The sequence below is a fragment of the Mustelus asterias genome, chromosome 3 (genome assembly GCF_964213995.1).
Source record: "Mustelus asterias chromosome 3, sMusAst1.hap1.1, whole genome shotgun sequence".
NCBI classification, from domain to species: domain Eukaryota; kingdom Metazoa; phylum Chordata; class Chondrichthyes; order Carcharhiniformes; family Triakidae; genus Mustelus; species Mustelus asterias.
In genome coordinates this window covers 137,957,000-137,978,118 of record NC_135803.1, presented here as the reverse complement: position 1 = coordinate 137,978,118, position 21,119 = coordinate 137,957,000, and the positions used below count along the sequence as shown (strand labels likewise).

At 47.0% G+C, this 21,119-nt stretch overlaps 1 protein-coding gene and 1 non-coding gene across 3 annotated transcripts in view; one reads left to right on the top strand and one right to left on the bottom strand.

The window, feature by feature from the left end:
- Window positions 1–16,775, bottom strand: part of LOC144491633 (uncharacterized) — a 31,679-nt gene extending 14,904 nt beyond the window's left edge. The window contains exons 1-2 of one of the 2 annotated variants that reach the window (XM_078209740.1): window positions 16,484–16,775; window positions 2,709–2,775 (exon numbers count right to left, since the gene is read on the bottom strand). In XM_078209740.1, coding sequence (XP_078065866.1) covers window positions 2,709–2,775; window positions 16,484–16,541 — 125 coding nt within the window. In that variant the 5' untranslated portion in view covers window positions 16,542–16,775. The remainder of the gene's footprint in view (window positions 1–2,708; window positions 2,776–16,483) is intronic. The other variant, XM_078209741.1, reaches the window with a different exon arrangement.
- Window positions 13,444–13,642, top strand: LOC144492006 (U2 spliceosomal RNA). The gene has a single exon (XR_013497560.1). It is a non-coding gene; the product is annotated as a U2 spliceosomal RNA (small nuclear RNA).
- Window positions 16,776–21,119: the final 4,344 nt, after the last annotated feature.

The window sequence follows — 21,119 nt, the reverse complement described above, 5'->3', positions numbered from 1 at the left end:
ATCTTGGCAGCGGAAGCGTTGCTTCAGATGGTCTATTGTGTGCAAACTTGAATGGCGATATAGAACTGATCATACTTCATCTTCCCATCTGTGTTCAGGTTCATGGAAAGTGTCACTGGCCATGTTAGGAGAGGATTTTACAGCAGCCGGCCCATTACACACTGGAGGTTGGGTCAGAACAAACTTCTCCGTCTCACTTTCTTTCTTTAAAACACTCTTTGAAACCTACCTATTTGCTCAAGCTTTTGGTAAACTGACTGATCATCTCCTTAAGTGGCTCAGTGTCATATTTTATTTCACGGCACTCCTTGAAGCACCTTAGGATATTTTATGTTAAAGATGCTATGCACAGCATAAGCTCTGCATTGTCGCCAAGTTTTATAGAATTCTTTGTTGAAATTCTTTTGCTAATATTTCTCATGAAACAGTGTCATGTTATTGTTTCATGAAGCTCGCATCTTTATGTAATTTATTTTGTCATTTGTCCTCAATTTTCATAATTCCGTTCCACCATCCCATCACTATGTTTTCTTTAATTAACTTACATGGTACTATTTCTACTAATTGTATGTAAAATGACTTTACATTCATGAGGCCTATGTCTTAATTGCATTATTATTGCTCCACTCCATCTTTATTTGGTATATTTAGTAATTACCAACTTTATTTAATTCTCCCCTCCCAGTTCTGGAGTTACATGGGTAAGATGGTATAGTGAGATATGGGCCAAATGCGGGCAATTGGGACTAGCTTAGGGGGTTTAAAAAAAAGCAGCATGGACAAGTTGGACCGAAGGGCCTGTTTCCATGCTGTAAACCTCTATAACTTTGGAAGAAGGATGTTTTCCTATGTTATTTCAATATTTATTTTAGAGGGTTGAGTTTTACGGGGGAAGGAAGTGTATTGTTCAGACCCACTCCTCCCCCACACCCCAGGAAGGAAAGTCAGTACCACATCAATCAACACTCAGCCCACAGAATCCAGTTAGCTTATCATGTCTGTACAGACTCTCCGAAAGAGCATCTTAGTAATTACCAACTTTATTTAATTCTCCCCTCCCAGTTCTGGAGTTACATGGGTAAGATGGTATAGTGAGATATGGGCCAAATGCGGGCAATTGGGACTAGCTTAGGAGGTTTAAAAAAAAGCAGCATGGACAAGTTGGACCGAAGGGCCTGTTTCCATGCTGTAAACCTCTATAACTTTGGAAGAAGGATGTTTTCCTATGTTATTTCAATATTTATTTTAGAGGGTTGAGTTTTACGGGGGAAGGAAGTGTATTGTTCAGACCCACTCCTCCCCCAAACCCCAGGAAGGAAAGTCAGTACCACATCAATCAACACTCAGCCCACAGAATCCAGTTAGCTTATCATGTCTGTACAGACTCTCCGAAAGAGCATCTTATCCAGGCCCAATTCCGCTCCCCCCACCCACCCCGCCCCCCCGGCTTATCTCCATAACCCCACACATTTACCATTGCCAATCCACCTAGCCTACACATCTTTGGGCTGGATGGACTGAGACTCAATGAGGCCACCCCGTAGCAATGACATGCAGCAGGTGGTCTTAAGCAAGTGATGGTTGGACTTCTGCCCTTCAGTGGGAGGCTGATCCGGCTTTATGAGCTGCCAACCAATCTGATTGGCCGCCAGCTCCAGCTGCCTCAACAGCACCGGAGCTCAGTAGTGGCTGCTGTTGGGACTGCAGGGAGGTCCTTTGAGGAGAATAAAGGCTGCAGGAGAACCTAGACTAAAGGCCAATGAAGAACAAAACGAAACAGTAATATTTTGGGGGGGGGGGGGGGGGGGGGGGTCAGGAGTCCCCAGTGGGCATAGGGCACCTTCCCCAAAAGATTACCCCCCTCTTCCTTCCAGCCTTTCCCAAAATGTTATTTTACAAACAACCGTCTGAATCTCACCTGCCTGCCCCCAACAACCCTTTTATGGCATTGGCAATGTATTATTTGGGCCAGTTGGCTTCTTAAGCAGCTCAATTGCCTCTCAATTGGCAAGCTGCCACTTTTAGCACCTGCCGGTAGACCAGGCGGGAGGTGGGCAGGAAGGCCTAACATCCAGCCCAGGGCGTGGATGGCTGTTTATCCCCAATCTCTCCATAAGGGATGGACTATAAATGTTGGCCAGCCAACGACACTCATGTCCCATGGATGAATAAAAAAATTACTACTCTTCATTCTTGAAGCTTCCATATCTATTAATTAGTATTATTTATTCATTGATGCATTTTCATGTCCATCTTCATTTAATCTGATTTGCTGATAAAATGATTCACAGATAATGAGTTTATCTTATTCAAATAGGAAGTACCTCTTTCCTTACCTCTTTTTTGTTCTTATTGTATCTGATTCCCTGGTATAATTACTTCTATGTCATAAAATATGAGGAATATCTGATCAGGAATAGGCGATTTAAATCCCGTGTCTGCGCGTGGGTTTCCTCCGGGTGCTCCGGTTTCCTCCCACAGTCCAAAGATGTGCAGGTTCGGTGGATTGCCCACACTAAGTTGTCCCTTAGTGGCCCAAGATATGTAGGTTAGGGAGATTAGCACGGTAAATGCGCGAGGTTACAGGGTTAGGGTGTGCCTGGGTAAGATGCTCAGTGTAGGTTCAATGGGCCGAATGGCTTCCTTCTGCACTGTAGGGATTTTACGATTAAATCTTTTCTGACAAGAAATTGGTATTAGCTACTTACGTGGTGTTGTTCTGTCTGCAGGATACGCCAGAAAAATCCAAATTGCATTCAATATCTAAAGCTGCTACTAAAATAAAAATGAATAAAGATTTAATTCCATACAAATGTGATCAAACCGCAACAACAGATATAATGCAAACACCTATTACTGGCACAATATACTAAATACTACTTTCAATTTATTCATTAAAGATACTTCAGCAAATCTTTATAGAGGAAATCTCTCATTTAGGTGTGATCATGGGACAACAATGTAAAGGAAGATAGGTTTTCATCACCACAAAAATAATGCCTGGTTTTAGCCTCCTTACCAAACGGCTGAAACTAATGATATATTTGAACCCTCAACTGACGTTTTGTCATCGGTTTATTCTATTTGTGTCAGAAGTAGGCTTACATTAACACTACAATGGCCGGCACAGTGTTTAGCACTGGTGGCTCACGGCTCCAGGGACCTGGGTTCGATTCCCATCTTGGGTCATTGGCTCTGTGCAGTTTGCACGTTCTCCCCATGTCTGCGCGCGTTTCCTCTGGGTGCTCCGGTTTCCTCCCACAGTCCAAAGATGTGAAGGTTAGGTGCATTGGCCACATTAAATTGCCCCTTAGTGTCCTGGGATGCGTAGGTTAGAGGGATAAATATGTGGGGTTACGGGGATAGGACATAGGGGGATTGTTGTCGGTGCAGGCTCGATGGGCCGAATGGCCTTCTTCTGCAATGTCGGGTTTCTGAAATGAAGTTGCTGTGACAATCCCCTAGTCGCCACACTCCGGCGCCTGTTTGGGTACACTGAGGGAGAATTTAGCATGGCCAATGCACCTAACCAGCATGTCTATCGGACTGTGGGAGGAAACTGGAGCACCCGGAGGAAACCCACGGGGAGAATGTGCAGACTCTGCACAGATAGTGACCCAAGCCGGAAATTGATCCCAGGTCCCTGACACTGTGAGGCAACAATGCTAACCACTGTGCCACCATGCCGCCCTACAATGGGAGCGATTTTAACCTTGTGCCGCTAGTGGAAATCAGCAGTTGAATTCAGGTCTCCAAGGTGGCTTGAGCTGCCAGGATCTTCCCATCCGTCCTTTCACGGTTCAGCTCAGGGGGTGGGGAGGACTGTCCTGGCTGCGCCCCCTAACAAGCAGAGCCAAGAATGTGACAAACCTAACAGTTTAGAAGCCACCTGCATTTCAAAACGCATTTCACAGGATTTGGGTCTCCCAGTCATGAGATTAGCAGTTGTAGACAGATTGTCCTGCAAATAGGAAACACCTTTGTTGGACCAATACACCATCCAGGGGAGGCATACATATGTTAATCTTTCAAACCACAGAAGCTGACAAAGACAGCCAAAACACAGAGAACCAAAGGGAAAAATAGTATAACTGCTAACCTTTCGTGGCAGCAGGGAGGCAGATTCCACCCAGCAGCCAGTAAGCAAGTTCCAGCAAGCGGATCAGAAGCAAGAGTGCAGAAACCTTTGTGGAGGCAGTTAAAATCTATATTTTCGCTGAACCAAGAAGGGTTGTTCCCCAGAAATAACTACTCAAATCATTTACCGTGTGGTAACTATAAGCTAGTCCTGACTCATAGACCTCTTGAATTGGATGTTGTTTGGGAATAATGAAGTTCTGAAAGAGTTCAGATCATAGAATCATAGAAACCCTACAGTACAGAAGGAGGCCATTTGGCCCATCGAGTCTGCACCGACCACAATCCCACCCAGGCCCTATCCCCACATATTTTTACCCGCTAATCCCTCTAACCTACACATCCCAGGACTCTAAGGGGCAATTTTTAACCTGGACAATCAACCTAACCCGCACATCTTTGGACTGTGGGAGGAAACCGGAGCACCCGGAGGAAACCCACGCAGACATGAGGAGAATGTGCAAACTCCACACAGACAGTGACCCAAGCCAGGAATCGAACCCGGGACCCTGGAGCTGTGAAGCAGCAGTGCTAACCACTGTGCTACCGTGCCGCCCTATGTTTTCGATCTCGAAAACTGTATCTTAGATCAAAAGGGTAATTTCTACGTAAACTGTGTGGGTGTGTTAGTAAAAACCCATTGTAAGTCCTTATACTTAACCGTTTAAGATCATTATAATCCTGCTTGTGTATATGTGTCTTTTCTTTATTGTAATAATTAGTCTTTAAACTATGATTAGGTTGATGACTGTTCTGGCCTCCTGGTGAGACTCCTCACACCATTCCAGCAAACAAAATTATACACCACCACAAAGCGTTCCAGGTTGGGACACCCTCACAGATAACATCAGCCAGGTTCATGACAAGGACACCCACACTAAACCAGTGGGGTTCCCGTTTATTAAATCCATGTCAAGTTCCAATGACCTCAATGAGATCTGACTGCAGATTTTGTGTTTGAAGCTTCAGTGGATGTGCCAAAACATTTCATTGGAGTACAATCCAATGATACCAAGCCAAGGGAGACGTAGAGGTAAACAGAAACCTGATCAAACAGGTAGGTTTAAAGGCAGATTAGCCTAAAGGCCTCAATCTGTGCTGTATTGTTCTATTGTTTTTTTTTCAAAAATATACTTTATTCACAAAACGAAACTTTCAAATAAGACATTTCAAATGACAGATCCAATAGTAACAAACAGTCCAATAAATGATTCATTTTTACCCTACAATACAGTGCTTATTTACAAAAACATTACATTCATTACATTTCATTACTTAAAACTGTGTACATGCATCATCCGAGTTTACTGTGTGCCGTTATTTTTCAGGTTGGCACACAGTTACGCAGGCCAAGGGTATTCTGCAGTTACCCGGCCCTCGGTCTGCCTCGGTTGAGACGCTTTACACGGTGGCCTTTCCCCATTGTGCCTTTGCGGCAGCTGCCCCAAGCTTGAGCGCGTCCCTGAGCACGTAGTCCTGGACCTTGGAATGTGCCAGTCTGCAACACTCGGTCGAGGACAATTCTTTCAGCTGGAAGATCAGCAAGTTTCGGGCGGACCAAAGTGCGTCCTTCACCGAGTTGATGACCCTCCAGCAGCAGTTGATATTTGTCTCGGTGTGCGTCCCCGGAAACAGCCCGTAGAGCACAGAGTCCTGCGTCACCGAGCTGCTCGGGACAAACCGCGACAAATACCACTGCATCTCACTCCAGACCTTCTATTGTTACTATGAAAAGAGTGGCATAAATGAGGAATAAGAGGTGCCGAGGCAGAGAGGATTTTCCCAAAGAGTCACCAAGGGCGCAATCTTACGATCATGTCCTGCCCAACTATCAGCGAGGTGGGGTAGTAAGATCAGGCGGGAGACAAAAATGAGAAACATGCCCAGTATCCCGCCTCCCCTGATCGTACCAGCCCTGTGTTGCCACCGAAATCAGAAAGGGCACAAAGCCAATTTAAATATTAATGCCATGCTTAACATGTCATTAATAAGTCCTGGACGCTATCGTCCGGGCGCACTTACCTTCATGATTCCTCCTCAGGCCCACTCAGCCAAGAAGTTCAGGGTCAGAAAAGGCCGCCAAAAAGCATGAGTTTTTCTTTTCCTTGTGGGTTGGGAAAAAGCATTCCTGTTCCTCCTGGTCACACCTTGAAAGCCTACACTTCCCCTGTCACAATTGCCTTCCCCCAGTCGTGTGGGCTCAGGACACATCTGGCAACCCATTTCTGGCACTTTATTTTTCCTGTCAGTGGGTCCTGTCTCTGGATGTGCAATTTTCCAGCATTTCCTGCCCAGAATGGGTGAGAAGTCAGCTGGGGGATGGGGGGATTTAAAATAGAGCCCCAGAGTTAAAATACCACAGGCCTCAGTTTCAGAGCAGCTCCTAGAATAAGCCTTTAATTTCAGCTGATGCAGCACTGAGGGAATCTGAATGTTTGGAGGGGCTGCCCTTGTTGTGTGAAACTTGGCTGCCACATTTCCTGTATGTAGCATTCCTATTTCTCCTGGTCAACTTTTATAACTCAACAAACATGAACAATCTGATTTACCATCTTAATGCTGCATCTTGCTGTGATATCTATAACACAATAGTGAAAGCATTTTTTTAAAAAAAATCAGAGACACACTGGCTATTAATTGTTTCAGGATATCCTGGCAAACAAGATAAGGTCTTACGTAAAACACAAGAACAACCGCAGCAGCAATGAAACAACAACTCACATTTAATGCATCTCTAATGCAGCAGTGTCCTAAACACTTCACTGGAGTAGAATCAGACAAACAAATGATACCAAGCCAAGGGAGACACAGAGATGAACACAAACCTAATCATACAGGTAGGTTTAAAGGCAGATTGGCTGAAAGGCCTCACTCCGTCTTGTATTGTTCTACCGTTCTATAAAAAGAGTGCCATCAGTGAGGAAGAAGAGGTGGCGATGCAGAGAGGATTAGAGAGGTAGGGTGGAATTTCCCCCCCAAAAAACGACAAAGCGCCATGAGGGTGAGAAAACCGGTGCGATTCACAGGTTTTCTGTCAGTCTGTCTGGCGCAGACCGGACTGCAATCGTCCCTGATGCGCGTCAATAAGCACATGGAACCAAGGCTTCGGTATTGAAGGCTTTAATAAAGTAACAAGGGAACTACTAACACAAATACACCAGTTCAGACTGAAGGGGTCCTGCCAGAGCAGGGGGTCTTATACCCTGCCACCGGAGGCGGGACCCCACTGGAATGTGCCATGATAACTCTTATAACAGGTAAACACCCTAACCCAACAACATAGTACAACCCCCACAGTAACAACACCCTAGCCCAACAGTAACATAGTAACAAACCCCAGTGGTGAACCAACGATGGTTCACCACAGTCCCACACTTGGTCATTTTTTGGGAGAATGGTGAGTTTTATGCTGGTTCTGGAGGGGCGGAGCCTAAACACACCGGTGAGCCGAGCTTTAAAGTGATCGGGCGCCATTTTGGAAGTGCGCCCCGATCTCTCAGTGCACTGGAAGACCCCCTCCCCCACAGACATTAGGACCCCTCCCTCACGAGCGGCATGTTTTCCCAAACCCTCCCTGGCATCGGAGCAATGGGGCTCTCCCCATGGGTCCCCCATCATGACCTCTGACATTTTCCTCTTTCTTGCTCCACCCCTTCACAAAATCCCCCGTCATAGCCCCTCCCGCTGAGCCACCCCCCCCCCCACCCCCGACCCCACCTTCACAGCTCTCCCTGTATAGCACCCCCGTCAGGCCCCGCCCCCACTCAGATCCCTCCCCTTGTCACTGCCACACTGGCAATGCCCACCTGGCAGTGCCCAACTGGTGGGCACTGACAGAGGGGCACTGCCCAGCCGTGTCCCTGACCACCTGAGGGCTTCATTGCCTCCGAGACCCCGGTGTGGGTTCTCACCACACCCGAGGATTGGAAGATCCCGGGAGCTGGGAGAATCCAATGTTGAACAGGCGAAGCATTCTTAAATGCTTGTTTAAATATGCTAATCAGCCTCACGTCCTTTCTGGGTGAGATCCAGTTTGTGCCAGCAGCAAGGGACTGGTACGACTGGAAAGCATTTGGTGCAAAACCCGTTTTTAGGCCCGCACGTAATTTTCCCCGACTGGCGTGATCTGCGGCGGGCGCGGCGAAGCCGGAAAATCGCAGCTGCAATTCCACACCACCGTACTTAGGTAGCTGAAGGCACTGCCACCAAAAAGGACAACAAAAAAACAAAAAGGACACTGCCACCAAAAATACACATCTTTTTAGCCTGTCTTGATGCTCTCTCCACTCACGTTGTTTTGTTTCTTAAAGACTTGATTAGTTGTAAGTATTCGCATTCCAACCATTATTCATGTAAATTGAGTTTGTGTCTTTATATGCTCTGTTTGTGAACAGAATTCCCACTCACCTGAAGAAGGGGCTTGCAGCTCCGAAAGCTTGTGTGGCTTTTGCTACCAAATAAACCTGTTGGACTTTAACCTGGTGTTGTTAAACTTCTTACCAAAAAGGAAGTCAGTGACATAGAAATGGTCAGAATTGGAGAAAAGCAGATATCTTCGGGGGTGATAGGAAGGGAGGAGTTTACAGGGATTGGGCGGGGCAAGGCAATGGAGCGGCTGGAGACAAGAGTCTGAATTTTAATTTTGAGGAAGCAGGAGTTAATGTTGGTCAGCAAGAGGAGGGAAACAAGATGGGTGAACTGCATCTTGTGAGATAGGATACTGGCAACAAAAACATTTGTATAGAGAACATCTTTAATATAAAATAAACCCAAGGCCAAGGTCCTTTATGGGCGAGTGAGAAGATAGAGATGTTGAGCTGAAGAAACAGATACACAGGAGCGGTGACCAAAATCTTGATCAAATAGATGGTTACTAATGATGGGTCAAAGTGAGGGGAGCGCAAAAGGCCAGACAAAGAGTCAATTCAGGGTGTTGGTTATAGCATTATAGGTAACAAATAGGAAGGGACAAAGCATGAATACAATTAAACATGAGGATGAGAATATTCAATTTGAGGCTGTGGAGGACCAGGAGCCAACATAACTCAGGGAGGACAGTGGAGCTGGACAGGTTGTACTTGGATTGCGATGGGATATAGGTAGCAAGGATTCAGCTGAACAAAAACACACGGGTCTGGAAATTTGAGATTAAGGCTGCCTAATCAGGACCATCAGAAAACACTGGAATCAACGCTGTGCCTGAATGAATAGGCCCAAGGCACACGTAATATTGGACCGTGGGCCTCATTATCATTAAGCCATTGGACACTTAGAATCATAGAATCCTTACAGTGCAGAAGGAGCCATTCAGCCCATCGACCCTGCACCGACAACAATTCCACCCAGACTCTATCCCCATAACCCTACATAGTTACCCTACTCACCTCCCTAACATCCCCCTGACACTAAGGGACAATTTAGCATGGCCAATCCACCGAACTCGCACATCTTTGGACTGTGGGAGGAAACTGGAGCACCTGGAGGAAACCCACACAAACACGGGGAGAATGTGCAAACTCTACGCAGGCAGTGACCCAAACTGGGAATCGAACCCGGGTCCCTGGTGCAGTGAGGCAGCAGTGCCAACCACTGTGCCACCGTGCCGTTTAATCATCAACTTCAGGAGCTTGCTTGAGAAGAGGAATCAAAGACCAGGCAGTCATGATGCCAGAGGTGGATCTCAGGTACATTCTTAAAAGGGGAGCAGAAAAGAGAGTGATCAGGAAGTGGGATGTGATGGGTCAAAACTATCAGAGAGACTGGGCATGGTGGTGATCAGACAAGCTGATGGTTGAGATCAGGGAAGGTGGTGGAGATCTGGGGGTATCAAGGTCATGCTGGGGCAGCAAGGTGGCACAATGGTTATCACTACTGCCTCACAGCGCCAGGGACCCGGGTTCAATTCCGGCATCGGGTGATTTGGAGTGGAGTTTGCACATTCTCCCCATGTCTGCGTGGGTTTCCTCCGGGTGCTTCGGTTTCCTCCCACACTCCAAAATTGTGCAGGTTGGGTGGATTGGTCATGCTAAATTGCTCCTTAGTGTCCCAAGATGTAAAGGTTAGGGAAATTAGCAGGATAAATATGTGGGGTTACGGGTCTAGGGCCTGAGTAAGATGCAGCACGGTGGCACAGTGGTTAACACTGCTGCCTCACAGCTCCAGGGGCCTGGGTCTGATTCCCGGCTTGGGTCAATGTCTGTCGGGAGTTTGCACATTCTCCCCGTGTCTGCGTGGGTTTCCTCCGGGTACTCCGGTTTCCTCCCACAGTCCAAAGATGTGCGGGTTAGGTGCATTGGCTATTCTAAATTGCCTCTTACTGTCCTGGGATGTGTACGTTAGAGGGATTAGCGGGGTAAATGTGTGGGGATAGGGCCTGGGGTGGGGTTGTCAGTGCAGACTCGATGGGCTGAATGGCCTCCTTCTGTACTGTAGGGTTTCTGTGATTCTGTTGGAGAGTCAGTGCAGACCCAATGGGCCAAATGGTCTCCTTCTGCACTGTAGGGATTCTATAATTCTCTGATTAAGGGTAGGGCTTGCAATGGCCAACAACAGCCCACGTGGTTTAATTGTGGAGTTACATGAATCATCCTTGTCCTCCTGACTTTACATTTCAGGTAACTTGTTGGTTGCAGCCTGCAATGGCCTCTTTAAAGCGGCAGGTTTTCCTGAATGCAGTTAGACCAGTATAACTTCTGGGCCACAGAGGACATAGTTGGCAAGCAAGCCAGGAGGAGAACAAGAGTTTGGAGGTGGCCCTTCTCGAGGGTTTCGTGTTGCATGGGCTGAGATAGCAATTATGAAAAGTGAAACAGTTGTTGTGATAAAGAGGAAACATGTGGTTAGTGTGACTTTAGCTTCAGACAGTGGCAGATTGAGATGCAGTAAATTAAGGAGGGCATAGAGCTTCAAATGTGGGCTGAAGTTAATGGAAACTTTGACAAAGATTTTATGATTTTTACCATAAATTGCAAGGATAGGAAATACTTGCTTTTACTCTGATAGTCTGAAGGATTGAGACTATCAGTGAAGCAGTATTAGAAAAAAAATCAAATACTCTTTGCGAGGTTGAGTTCAGAAACACAAATCTTTTCATGTCCCCATCGTCTGAAATGGAGAGAAAGAATCTGAATCTCTGAATATAAAAGTTTCCTATCAACTGGATTTGCCAAAAAGGGGAAGTAGCACTCAGCCGAGCAGTCAGCTCACGAACAGCATTGGCAGAGGCTTAATTGGAAGTACGTGGATTGCCTGGCTGGGTAATGGTGTTTTGTTATGAGGAAGATTCACATGAAAGGAGGGGAGAATAAGAAGTTCGGTGGCGGCACAGTGGTTCGCACTGCTGCCTCACAGCGCCAGGGACCCGGGTTCGATTCCCTGCTTGGGTCAGTGTCTGTGTGGAGTTTGCACGTTCTCCACGCATCTGCGTGGGTTCCCTCCGGGTGCTCCGGTTTCCTCCCAAAGTCCAAAGGGTTAGGTGGATTGGCCGTGCTAAATTGCCCCTTAGTGTCAGGGGGACTAGCTCGGGTAAATGCATGGGATTACAGGGATAGGGCCTGGGTGGGATTGTGGTTGGTGCAGACTTGATGGGCCAAATGGCCTCCTTCTGAACTGTGGGGATTCTGTGATTCTATGAAGTTTAACAAAACAAAAACAAAGAGGATATAACAAGTAATTCTGATCATAACCCTACAGGTTCTCTCTTGAGCCTTCTCATTTTAGATTCATCAGCATATTTGATTTATTAATCATACAGCACTGACAACTTGCATTACTTACCAGGTAGGTTGGAAACACAATACCCTGCATTGTGATTCATGATGGGGATTTTGGTGGACAGGTTGTAACCTGTTTTATTTTAATTCATTTCTGGGAATTGGACTGAAAACTAGCCTGAGAAATGACAAACTTTTTTCTTTCTGTTGGCTGTAGGAACATAAGAATTTACAGGGCTGCAAAAGGTGTTTGTGGACCACCTGGACCAGTGGAGGTCCCAATTCCTAACAGCACAGGATTAGCCAAGACTCCATTTAAAACTGATAGAGGAGCAATGAGTATAATTGATAGAAAAAGTAGAAAATGCATTATTTGCTGAAGGGGTTGAATTAAGACACATTGTTGGGTCAGATGCAGAGGGATCATTCTCTTCTATCTAGCCCACAGAGGACACTGGCTATGCACTTCACTGCATTTTAGGCCCTAAAGATTATCCCACCAAGGTAAGGGTCAAACAATTACAAGTTACATAGAATCCCTACAGTGCAGAAGGAGGCCATTCAACCCATCGCGTATGCACTGACTACAATCCCACACGGACCCTATCCCCGTAGCCCTACACATTTACCCTGCTAGTCTCCCTGATACGAAGGGACAATTTACCATGACCAAATCAACCCAACCAGCGCATCTTTGGGCTGTGGGAGAAAACCGGAGCACCCGGAAGAAACCCACACAGAGACGGGGAGAACATGCAAACTCCACACAGACAGTTACCCAAGCCGGGAAGTGAACCTGGGTCCCTGGCACCGTGAGGAAGCAGTGCTAACCACTGTGCTGCCCAGGATATCGGATTAAATGAGTCAACAAAAGAATGTAAAATCCTGAAGTCCTTTTGGGTATACATTTTGTTTCAAGATTTCATCATTTCCCCACTGAGTTGCGTGTTATTCATTTTGTAAGTGTTTACCAACCACAAGGCTGATTCAAACACCAAAAGCATTGGTCAACCAACCTGTGGTATGTACTTACGCAGTTTACCCTTTTTTGAAATAAATATGTGCGCGTCACCTGCATATTGGTAACCGCCATTAGAATGCAAAGTGTTTCTGATAGCATCGAGAAGGTTGAAAGTGCAGATTTTTTATTTGTGCTGCAGATTAAAAAGCGAAACCAAAGTCATTTATGCAGAACTTACCAAGTCAGTGGCTGCAAAATAAGAAATTAATCTTGGCAGGGAGAGTAAAACAGAAGGAGCTCAGGCTCCAATTTGCCCTTTTGAAAGCATGTTATATCACTCGGGTATCAGGATCTGGGAGCTTGGAAGTAAAGAATCCGGGCATCTTGTGGCTGATGCGAGATTGAGGGACTGGGTCAGTGAGCTTGGGAATGGAGGATCAAGGGATCTTAGGACAGGGTTGTGAGGACGATCGGTAGGGTGGCTGGATCGGGGAAGAAGCGCTCTGTTCCCTCCAGCCCTGGGAGGGCTATCATGTGGGATTCTGTAAATGTAATATGACTCTGGATACCTTAGACAAAACCAATCGTTCAGCAGCTAGGGACCTCAAGCAGCCATCACAGCCCATGTTTACTATAACTTCTTGGCCTTTTGGCTAAGATCAAGTGTAGTATCGACATGCTGTGCTTGGTTGAAGTCATTAGGTTACATTTAAGCTTCATTTGAAGCAATTTTTAAAAGCGGCATCTCGGCCTTTTGGCTAAGATGCAAATGAGATCAAGCCTTGGAGGAGGAGCAATGCCTACTTCAATCAGCTTGGATCATGTAGATCAAGCCCAAGATAGGAGGTGAGAGCCGTCTTGTCAGCTTGGATCGGGAATGTCTCAACTTGTTGAGACTCTGAATTGGATATATAAAGAAAAAAAAACACCTGCCTCACAGTTTGAAAAAAAGATTGTTTGTGTTTAGCCAATCTTGCAGACTTCCAGTCATAAAGACTGGTGTGCTTCCTGTCTGCCATTTTGGGGACTTAGGAGATCATATAGCACCTGCTAAATGGGGGCTAGCACAGTAAGAAGTCTCACAACACCAGGTTAAAGTCCAACAGGTTTATTTGGTAGCAAATACCATAAGAACAAAGAACAAAGAACAGTACAGCACAGGAAACAGGCCCTTCGGCCCTCCAAGCCTGTGCCGCTCCTTGGTCCAACTAGACCAATCGTTTGTATCCCTCCATTCCCAGGCTGCTCATGTGACTATCCAGGTAAGTCTTAAACGATGTCAGCGTGCCTGCCTCCACCACCCTACTTGGCAGCGCATTCCAGGCCCCCACCACCCTGTGTGTAAAAAACGTCCCTCTGATGTCTGAGTTATACTTCGCCCCTCTCAGCTTGAGCCCGTGACCCCTCGTGATCGTCACCTCCGACCTGGGAAAAAGCTTCCCACTGTTCACCCTATCTATATCCTTCATAATCTTGTATACCTCTATTAGATCTCCCCTCATTCTCCGTCTTTCCAAGGAGAACAACCCCAGTCTACCCAATCTCTCCTCATAGCTAAGACCTTCCATACCAGGCAACATCCTGGTAAACCTTCTCTGCACTCTCTCCAATGCCTCCACGTCCTTCTGGTAGTGCGGCGACCAGAACTGGACGCAGTACTCCAAATGCGGCCTAACCAGCGTTCTATACAGCTGCATCATCAGACTCCAGCTTTTATACTCTATACCCCGTCCTATAAAGGCAAGCATACCATATGCCTTCTTCACCACCTTCTCCACCTGTGTTGCCACCTTCAAGGATTTGTGGACTTGCACACCTAGGTCCCTCTGTGTTTCTATACTCCTGATGACTCTGCCATTTATTGTATAACTCCTCCCTACATTATTTCTTCCAAAATGCATCACTTCGCATTTATCCGGATTAAATTCCATCTGCCACCTCTCCGCCCAATTTTCCAGCCTATCTATATCCTGCTGTATTGCCCGACAATGCTCTTCGCTATCCGCAATTCCAGCCATCTTTGTGTCATCCGCAAACTTGCTGATTACACCAGTTACACCTTCTTCCAAATCATTTATATATATCACAAATAGCAGAGGTCCCAGTACAGAGCCCTGCGGAACACCACTGGTCACAGACCTCCAACCGGAAAAAGACCCTTCGACCACTACCCTCTGTCTCCTATGGCCAAGCCAGTTCTCCACCCATCGAGCCACTTCTCCTTGTATCCCATGAGCCTTAACCTTCTTAACCAACCTGCCATGTGGGACTTTGTCAAATGCCTTACTGAAATCCATATAGACGACATCCACGGAGCTTTCGGAGCAATGCTCCTTCGTCAGATGGAGTGGTCTCTCTTGAGGGGGAGTGGTCTCTCTTGAGGGGGAGTGGTCTCTCTTGAATGGTCTCTCTCTAAATGGGGGCTATGCAGCCTAATTTTTAGCCCCAAGAGCGTGAGTTAATGCAATGTGTCAATTTTACTATATTTATTAATGTTCAGAAATACCAGGCTAACAAATTAAAAGTTGGATTTAACAAGAAAAGTACCTGTAAGCTACAGGGCTGTGCACCAGGTTCAAGAAGGTAGGGTTAGAAAGGGTGTCTTGGGGCTGGCATGGATAAGATGGGTTGAATGGCCTTCTTCTGCACTATATGTAACCTTTCTATGGAGAATTGAATATTACTGAATGCTTCATCTCATTAATATTCTAATTCATGACATTTTAAAATTGAATTCTACTTAAAATTCTATTTTATTCTATTTCTATTCTTCCCTGATCCAGCCACCCAACCAATCGCTGTTTAAAAATTGCCAATTGGTATCCATATTATGGACTATCCAAGAAAAGTGTCAACGTGCCTGTAGTTTGACTTCTAACCAAATGTGGATAAATGCCAATCAGTTGAATGTTACATATGCAAATTGGAGCTTAAAAAGGCCATTTTGTGCATGAGTTCCTGTGATGAGGTTAAAGTTTTCAACTCTTCCTATTTAGTGCAGACTTTATGTTGCTAAGGCTAACTGATTTCTGTACAAACTGCAAGTATATCACAAGAGATTTTGGCGATCTAATAATGCAAACTTCCTCGAAGCTCGGAAAAACAAAACCAAAAACTTATTTGCAAAATAGTAATAACTTCTTGACAGCCAAGTCGATGCATCATTTACAGAATTAGCGTCAAGTTACGACCTGGTGACATCCGATTTTATTCTCAGTGGCTGCTACTGAAAATGTGGCAGTCGGGGCGGGCGGGATTCTCCCGCCGCGCTTGCCTCAAAACCGGAGAATCCCGCCCGAGGTCAATGAACCTTTGCATAGTCCGCACCCCTTCCCCCCCCGCCCGTACAATTCCCGTGGCGGGCGGGACGGGAGAATTCCGGCTAGTTCCGTTCTGTTGTAAATCTTAAATGAACATGCTTGCGAACAAAATGTTAACTGATTTGTAACTCGCAACACGGACCGGGTAGACTTTGCAGAAGACATTAGGTGACTTTTACGATTTATTGAGCTCTTAAGATACTAACACGTCTTTTTTTTTCATTACATTTGCTGCATATTTTCTAGTTTCGTTTAAGATTCCACCATTTGTAATAATTTTCTTATCCACAAAGGCTACAAATAATCCCTTACGGGTTAACATGTAAAAAGACGAACTTAATTTGCAAACTTACCAGAAGGCAGAATAGCCAAGCAAACCACCAGCAAACCTGCAAAGCCCAACTTCTCCATCACGATTCAAGCTATGTTCTCTTCCCGGGTTTGTTGTGTTTAGTTCCTTCAGCACTGATCAAATTGCAGATCCTTTCTCTGTGTAAACCATGTGCTTCAGATCACAATTAAAACCTGTCCCTGCAGTGGGTCCCAAAGAGTAGAATGAGGAAGTAACTGTGAGCGGGATTGTGATTGCTCCGGGTTAGAGCTTGATAGGGTTACAATTTGAAGCCCCTAGAACAAAATTACCCTGGAAACCTAGCGCAGTGCCCTCTAATGTTTAATCGTGATAATAACAATTCTAAAACAGCTTTTGTCCCCTCTGCTGGTATGGGGTGGCATAGTGGTTAGCACTGCTGCCTCACAGCGCCAGGGACCTGGGTTCGTTTCCCGGCTTGGGTCACTGTCTGTGCAGAGTTTGCACGTTCTCCCCGTGTCTGCGTGGGTTTCCTCCGGGTGCTCTGGTTTCCTCCCACAATCCAAAGATGTGTGGTTATTCATAGAATCCCTACAGTGCAGGAGGAGGTCATTTGGCCCATCGAGTCTGCACCAATCACAATCCCACCCAGCCTGTAGTCCCATGTTTTTACCCTACTTATCTCCTTGACACTAAGGGGCAATTTAGCATGGCCAATCAACCTAACCCGCACATCTTTGGTTTAGGTGCATTGGCCATACTAAATTGCCCCTTAGTGTCTGGGGATGCGTAGGTTAGAGGGATTAGAGGTGTAAATATGTGGGGATAGAGCCGAGGTGGGATTGTTGTTGGTGCAGACCTGTTGGTCCGAATGGCCTCTTTATGTACACAGTAAGAAGTCTCACAACACCAGGTTAAAGTCCAACAGGTTTATTTGGTAGCAAATACCATAAGCTTTCGGAGCGCTGCTCCTTCGTCAGATAGAGTGATTTCCACTCCATCTGACGAAGGAGCAGCGCTCCGAAAGCTTATGGTATTTGCTACCAAATAAACCTGTTGGACTTTAACCTGGTGTTGTGAGACTTCTTACTGTGTTCACCCAGTCCAACGCCGGCATCTCCACATCATGACTCTTTATGTACTGCAGGGATTCTATGATTCTATAGGAGTAGAGATGTGGGGACGCAATCTCCCAATATTTTCTCAAAGTGAAAAAATCTTCAGTGAGAAAACCGGAGAGGATCCCGTCAGTGATAAACTTCAGTATCTTCAGCCACTTTCACCTCAGCGCCTTCTAAACACCTCACCAACACTTGTTCCAAGTCCAATGGGGGTGGGACGGAGGTTGGCAGCCAGGAAGACAAGCCCCAAAGTTCTCCAAAAGAGCCCTTACCAAGATGCTGGGTAGCGTGGAGCAGAGGCGTGACATCATGTATCCTCCACGGGCAGATAACCTGCCAGCAAGGTCACCAACTCTGCATGAGAGGCGATAGCAGCGCGAGAGAGTACCAACCCGATGCATAAGAGGGACAGGGATCCAGTGCAGGATAAAGGCAAATGAGCTTCTTCATGCAGCCAGGGAAGTCACCCTTCACATTTGTCACCACGCACCCACTCACCCATCCATCGCGTACCCATCGCAATTCTACTGGGAACTCAATCACAGCCACCTCATGGAGTCCCAACACTCGTCTTTCCCCACCTGCTCTTTATCACCTCCCCCCCCCCCCCCACCTGCGTGGCTGCTCTCTCCCCTCTCACATGCCCGCTCCCACACATGCCAGGCATCTTTACCATCTGACCCAGCAGGCATCCTGCCTACATTCTCCTCCTCTGTCTCATTGCAGAATAAGTTCGAGCACAATTGGCATGAGTGGGCACAGCTGGCCAGGGTAAAGGCCCAGATGAAGACCCTCATGCAATTTGTGGAGGGAGCCCTAGAGATGGCCCAAGAGAAGTAGAGCAGCACCTGTGCTGAGGGTGAGGTGTGGGCAAGAAACAAAAGTGAAAACCCTCATCAAATCAAGCCATGGCGCCATCCTCATGTGAGTTATGCTTCTGCTATTCTTATGCCCCTGTCACACACTTATGTCATCTTGCTTCCCTTGCAGGTCGATCAGTTGACCAGCCCAGCCCACCCTCTCTCCCTTAGGGTTATATTCGCTGGAGTCTAGAAGAATGAGGGGAGATCTCATATAAGCCTATAAAATTCTAACAGGACTAGACAGGGTAGATGCAAGAAGGATGTTCCCGATAGTAGGGGTGTGCAGAGCCAGGGGTCACATTCTGAGGATACAGGGTAGACCATTTAAGACTGAGATGAGGAGAAATTTCTTCACCGAGAGTGGTCGGCCTGTGGAATTCACTACTACAGAAAGCAGTTGAGGCCAAAACATTTTATGTTTTCAAGAAGTTAGATATAGCATTTGGGCGGCAGAGTGGCACAGTGGTTAGCACTGCTGCCTCACAGTGCCAGGGGACTCGGGTTTGATTCCCGGCTTGGGTCAGTGTCTTTTTGGAGTTTGCACATTCTCCCTGTGTCTGCGTGGGTTTTCTCCGGGTGCTCGGGTTTCCTCCCACAGTCCAAAGATAAGCGGGTTAGGTGGATTGGCCAGGCTAAATTGCCCCTTAGTGTCAGAGGGACAAGCTAGGGTAAATGCATGGAGTCATAGGGATAGGGCCTGGGTGGGATTGTAGTTGGTGCACACTTGATGGGTCGAATGGCCTCCTTCTGCACTGTGGGATTCTATGACTTGGAGTGAAGGGGATCAAAGGATAAGGGGGGAAGGCGGGATCAGGCTATTGAGTTGGATGATCAGCCATGATCATAATGAATGGCGGAGCAGGCTCGAAGGGCCAAATGGCCTCTTCCTGCTCCTATTTTTCTACGTTCTAAAGCTCTGGGATCTCGGGCTCAAACCCACCAGAGTAGATGGTTTAAAAAGAAATCATCCTGTGGCACGCATAGACATAGAACAGTACAGCACAGAACAGGCCCTTCGGCTCACGATGTTGTGCCGAGCTTTATCTGAAACCAAGATCAAGCTATCCCACTCCCTATCATCCTGGTGTGCTCCATGTGCCTATCCAATAACCGCTGAAATTTTCCTAAAGTGTCTGACTCCACTATCACTGCAGGCAGTCCATTCCGCACCCCAACCACTCTCTGCGTAAAGAACCTACCTCTGATATCCTTCCTATATCTCCCACCATGAACCCTATAGTTATGCCCCCTTGTAATAGCTCCATCCACCCGAGGAAATAGTCTTTGAACGTTCACTCTATCTATCCCCTTCATCATTTTATAAACATCTGTTAAGTCTCCCCTCAACCTCCTCCGCTCCAGAGAGAACAGCCCTAGCTCCCTCAACCTTTCCTCATAAGACCTACCCTCCAAACCAGGCAGCATCCTGGTAAATCTCCTCTGCACACTTTCCAGCGCTTCCACATCCTTCTTATAGTGAGGTGACCAGAACTGCACACAATATTCCAAATGTGGTCTCACCAAGGTCCCATACAGTTGCAGCATAACCCCACGCATGGGTGAAGTGAAAAATTATTGGGCCTCCCTGGAGAGGGAGGATGTTGAGTCCACTGGTATTAATGAGATCTTCCAGGCCCGGTGGGCACTCTGGGGACTGGGGTGCTTCATCATCCCTCGTAATCATAATTCAAATTTCATTTCTGGTTGCATTTTGGTTCAGGCAGTATCCCTTTAAGGGTCTGTCCCTTTAATTTGTCCCTCAGTTTGTTTAATTTCTTTTAATTGGTTCTTTGTTTTCCCACAAAATAAACCTCCTGCGGCACACCCCACACCCCCCCCCCAGTCTCTCATGGGGAGCATATCATCTGTGCCTTGCACCTTGAATACCCAGTCACCCATGATAACATCCCTGATGGCCTGACTCCCTCTGACCATTGGCACCTCCACACTGCTCAGGCCCTACTGCAGCCCCTTGCAGCCTGAGGGTGGAGGAGGAATGTGATTTTGTCCCCCCGGTGTCAGGATCCTTCTGCCCTCACAGAGGAGGAAGTCACCATCCCCCCGTCACACTCCCCCACATTGCTCATCTGACCTGGAGTGTCACCAAACCCCACCTTGGGGTCTCACCATCTCTCCCTATGCCAACAGTGTGGCTGTTTCTGCCCCCCACTCCCTTCCAGCTGCCACCTCCGAAAGGCATTCCCTCCTTGGAACCAGTGCAGAAACCCCAGCATGGGCGACCCGAGATGCACAAATCATAGAATCATAGAATCCCTACAGTGCAGAAGGAGGCCATTCAGTCCATTGAGTCTGCACCGACCTCAATCCCACCCAGGCCCTATTCCCATAACCCCACATATTTACCCTGCTAATCCCCCTGACACTAAGGTCAATTTAGCACGGCCAATCCACCTATCCTGCACATCTTTGGACTGTGGGAGGAAACTGGAGCATCCAGAGGAAACCCATGCAGACACTGGGAGAATGTGCAAACTCCACACAGACAGTGACCCAAGGCCAGAATTGAACCCGGGTCCCTGGCGCTGTGAGGCAACAGTGCTAACCACTGTGCCACCGTGCCACCCCTACACACGCTAATGCTACCCTCCCATGTGCCACATCCATTGAAGACCAAGAGCACCATAATGAGGGAGACCCGCACAAGGCTTGCGAGCAACAATACCCCATCCCTCCA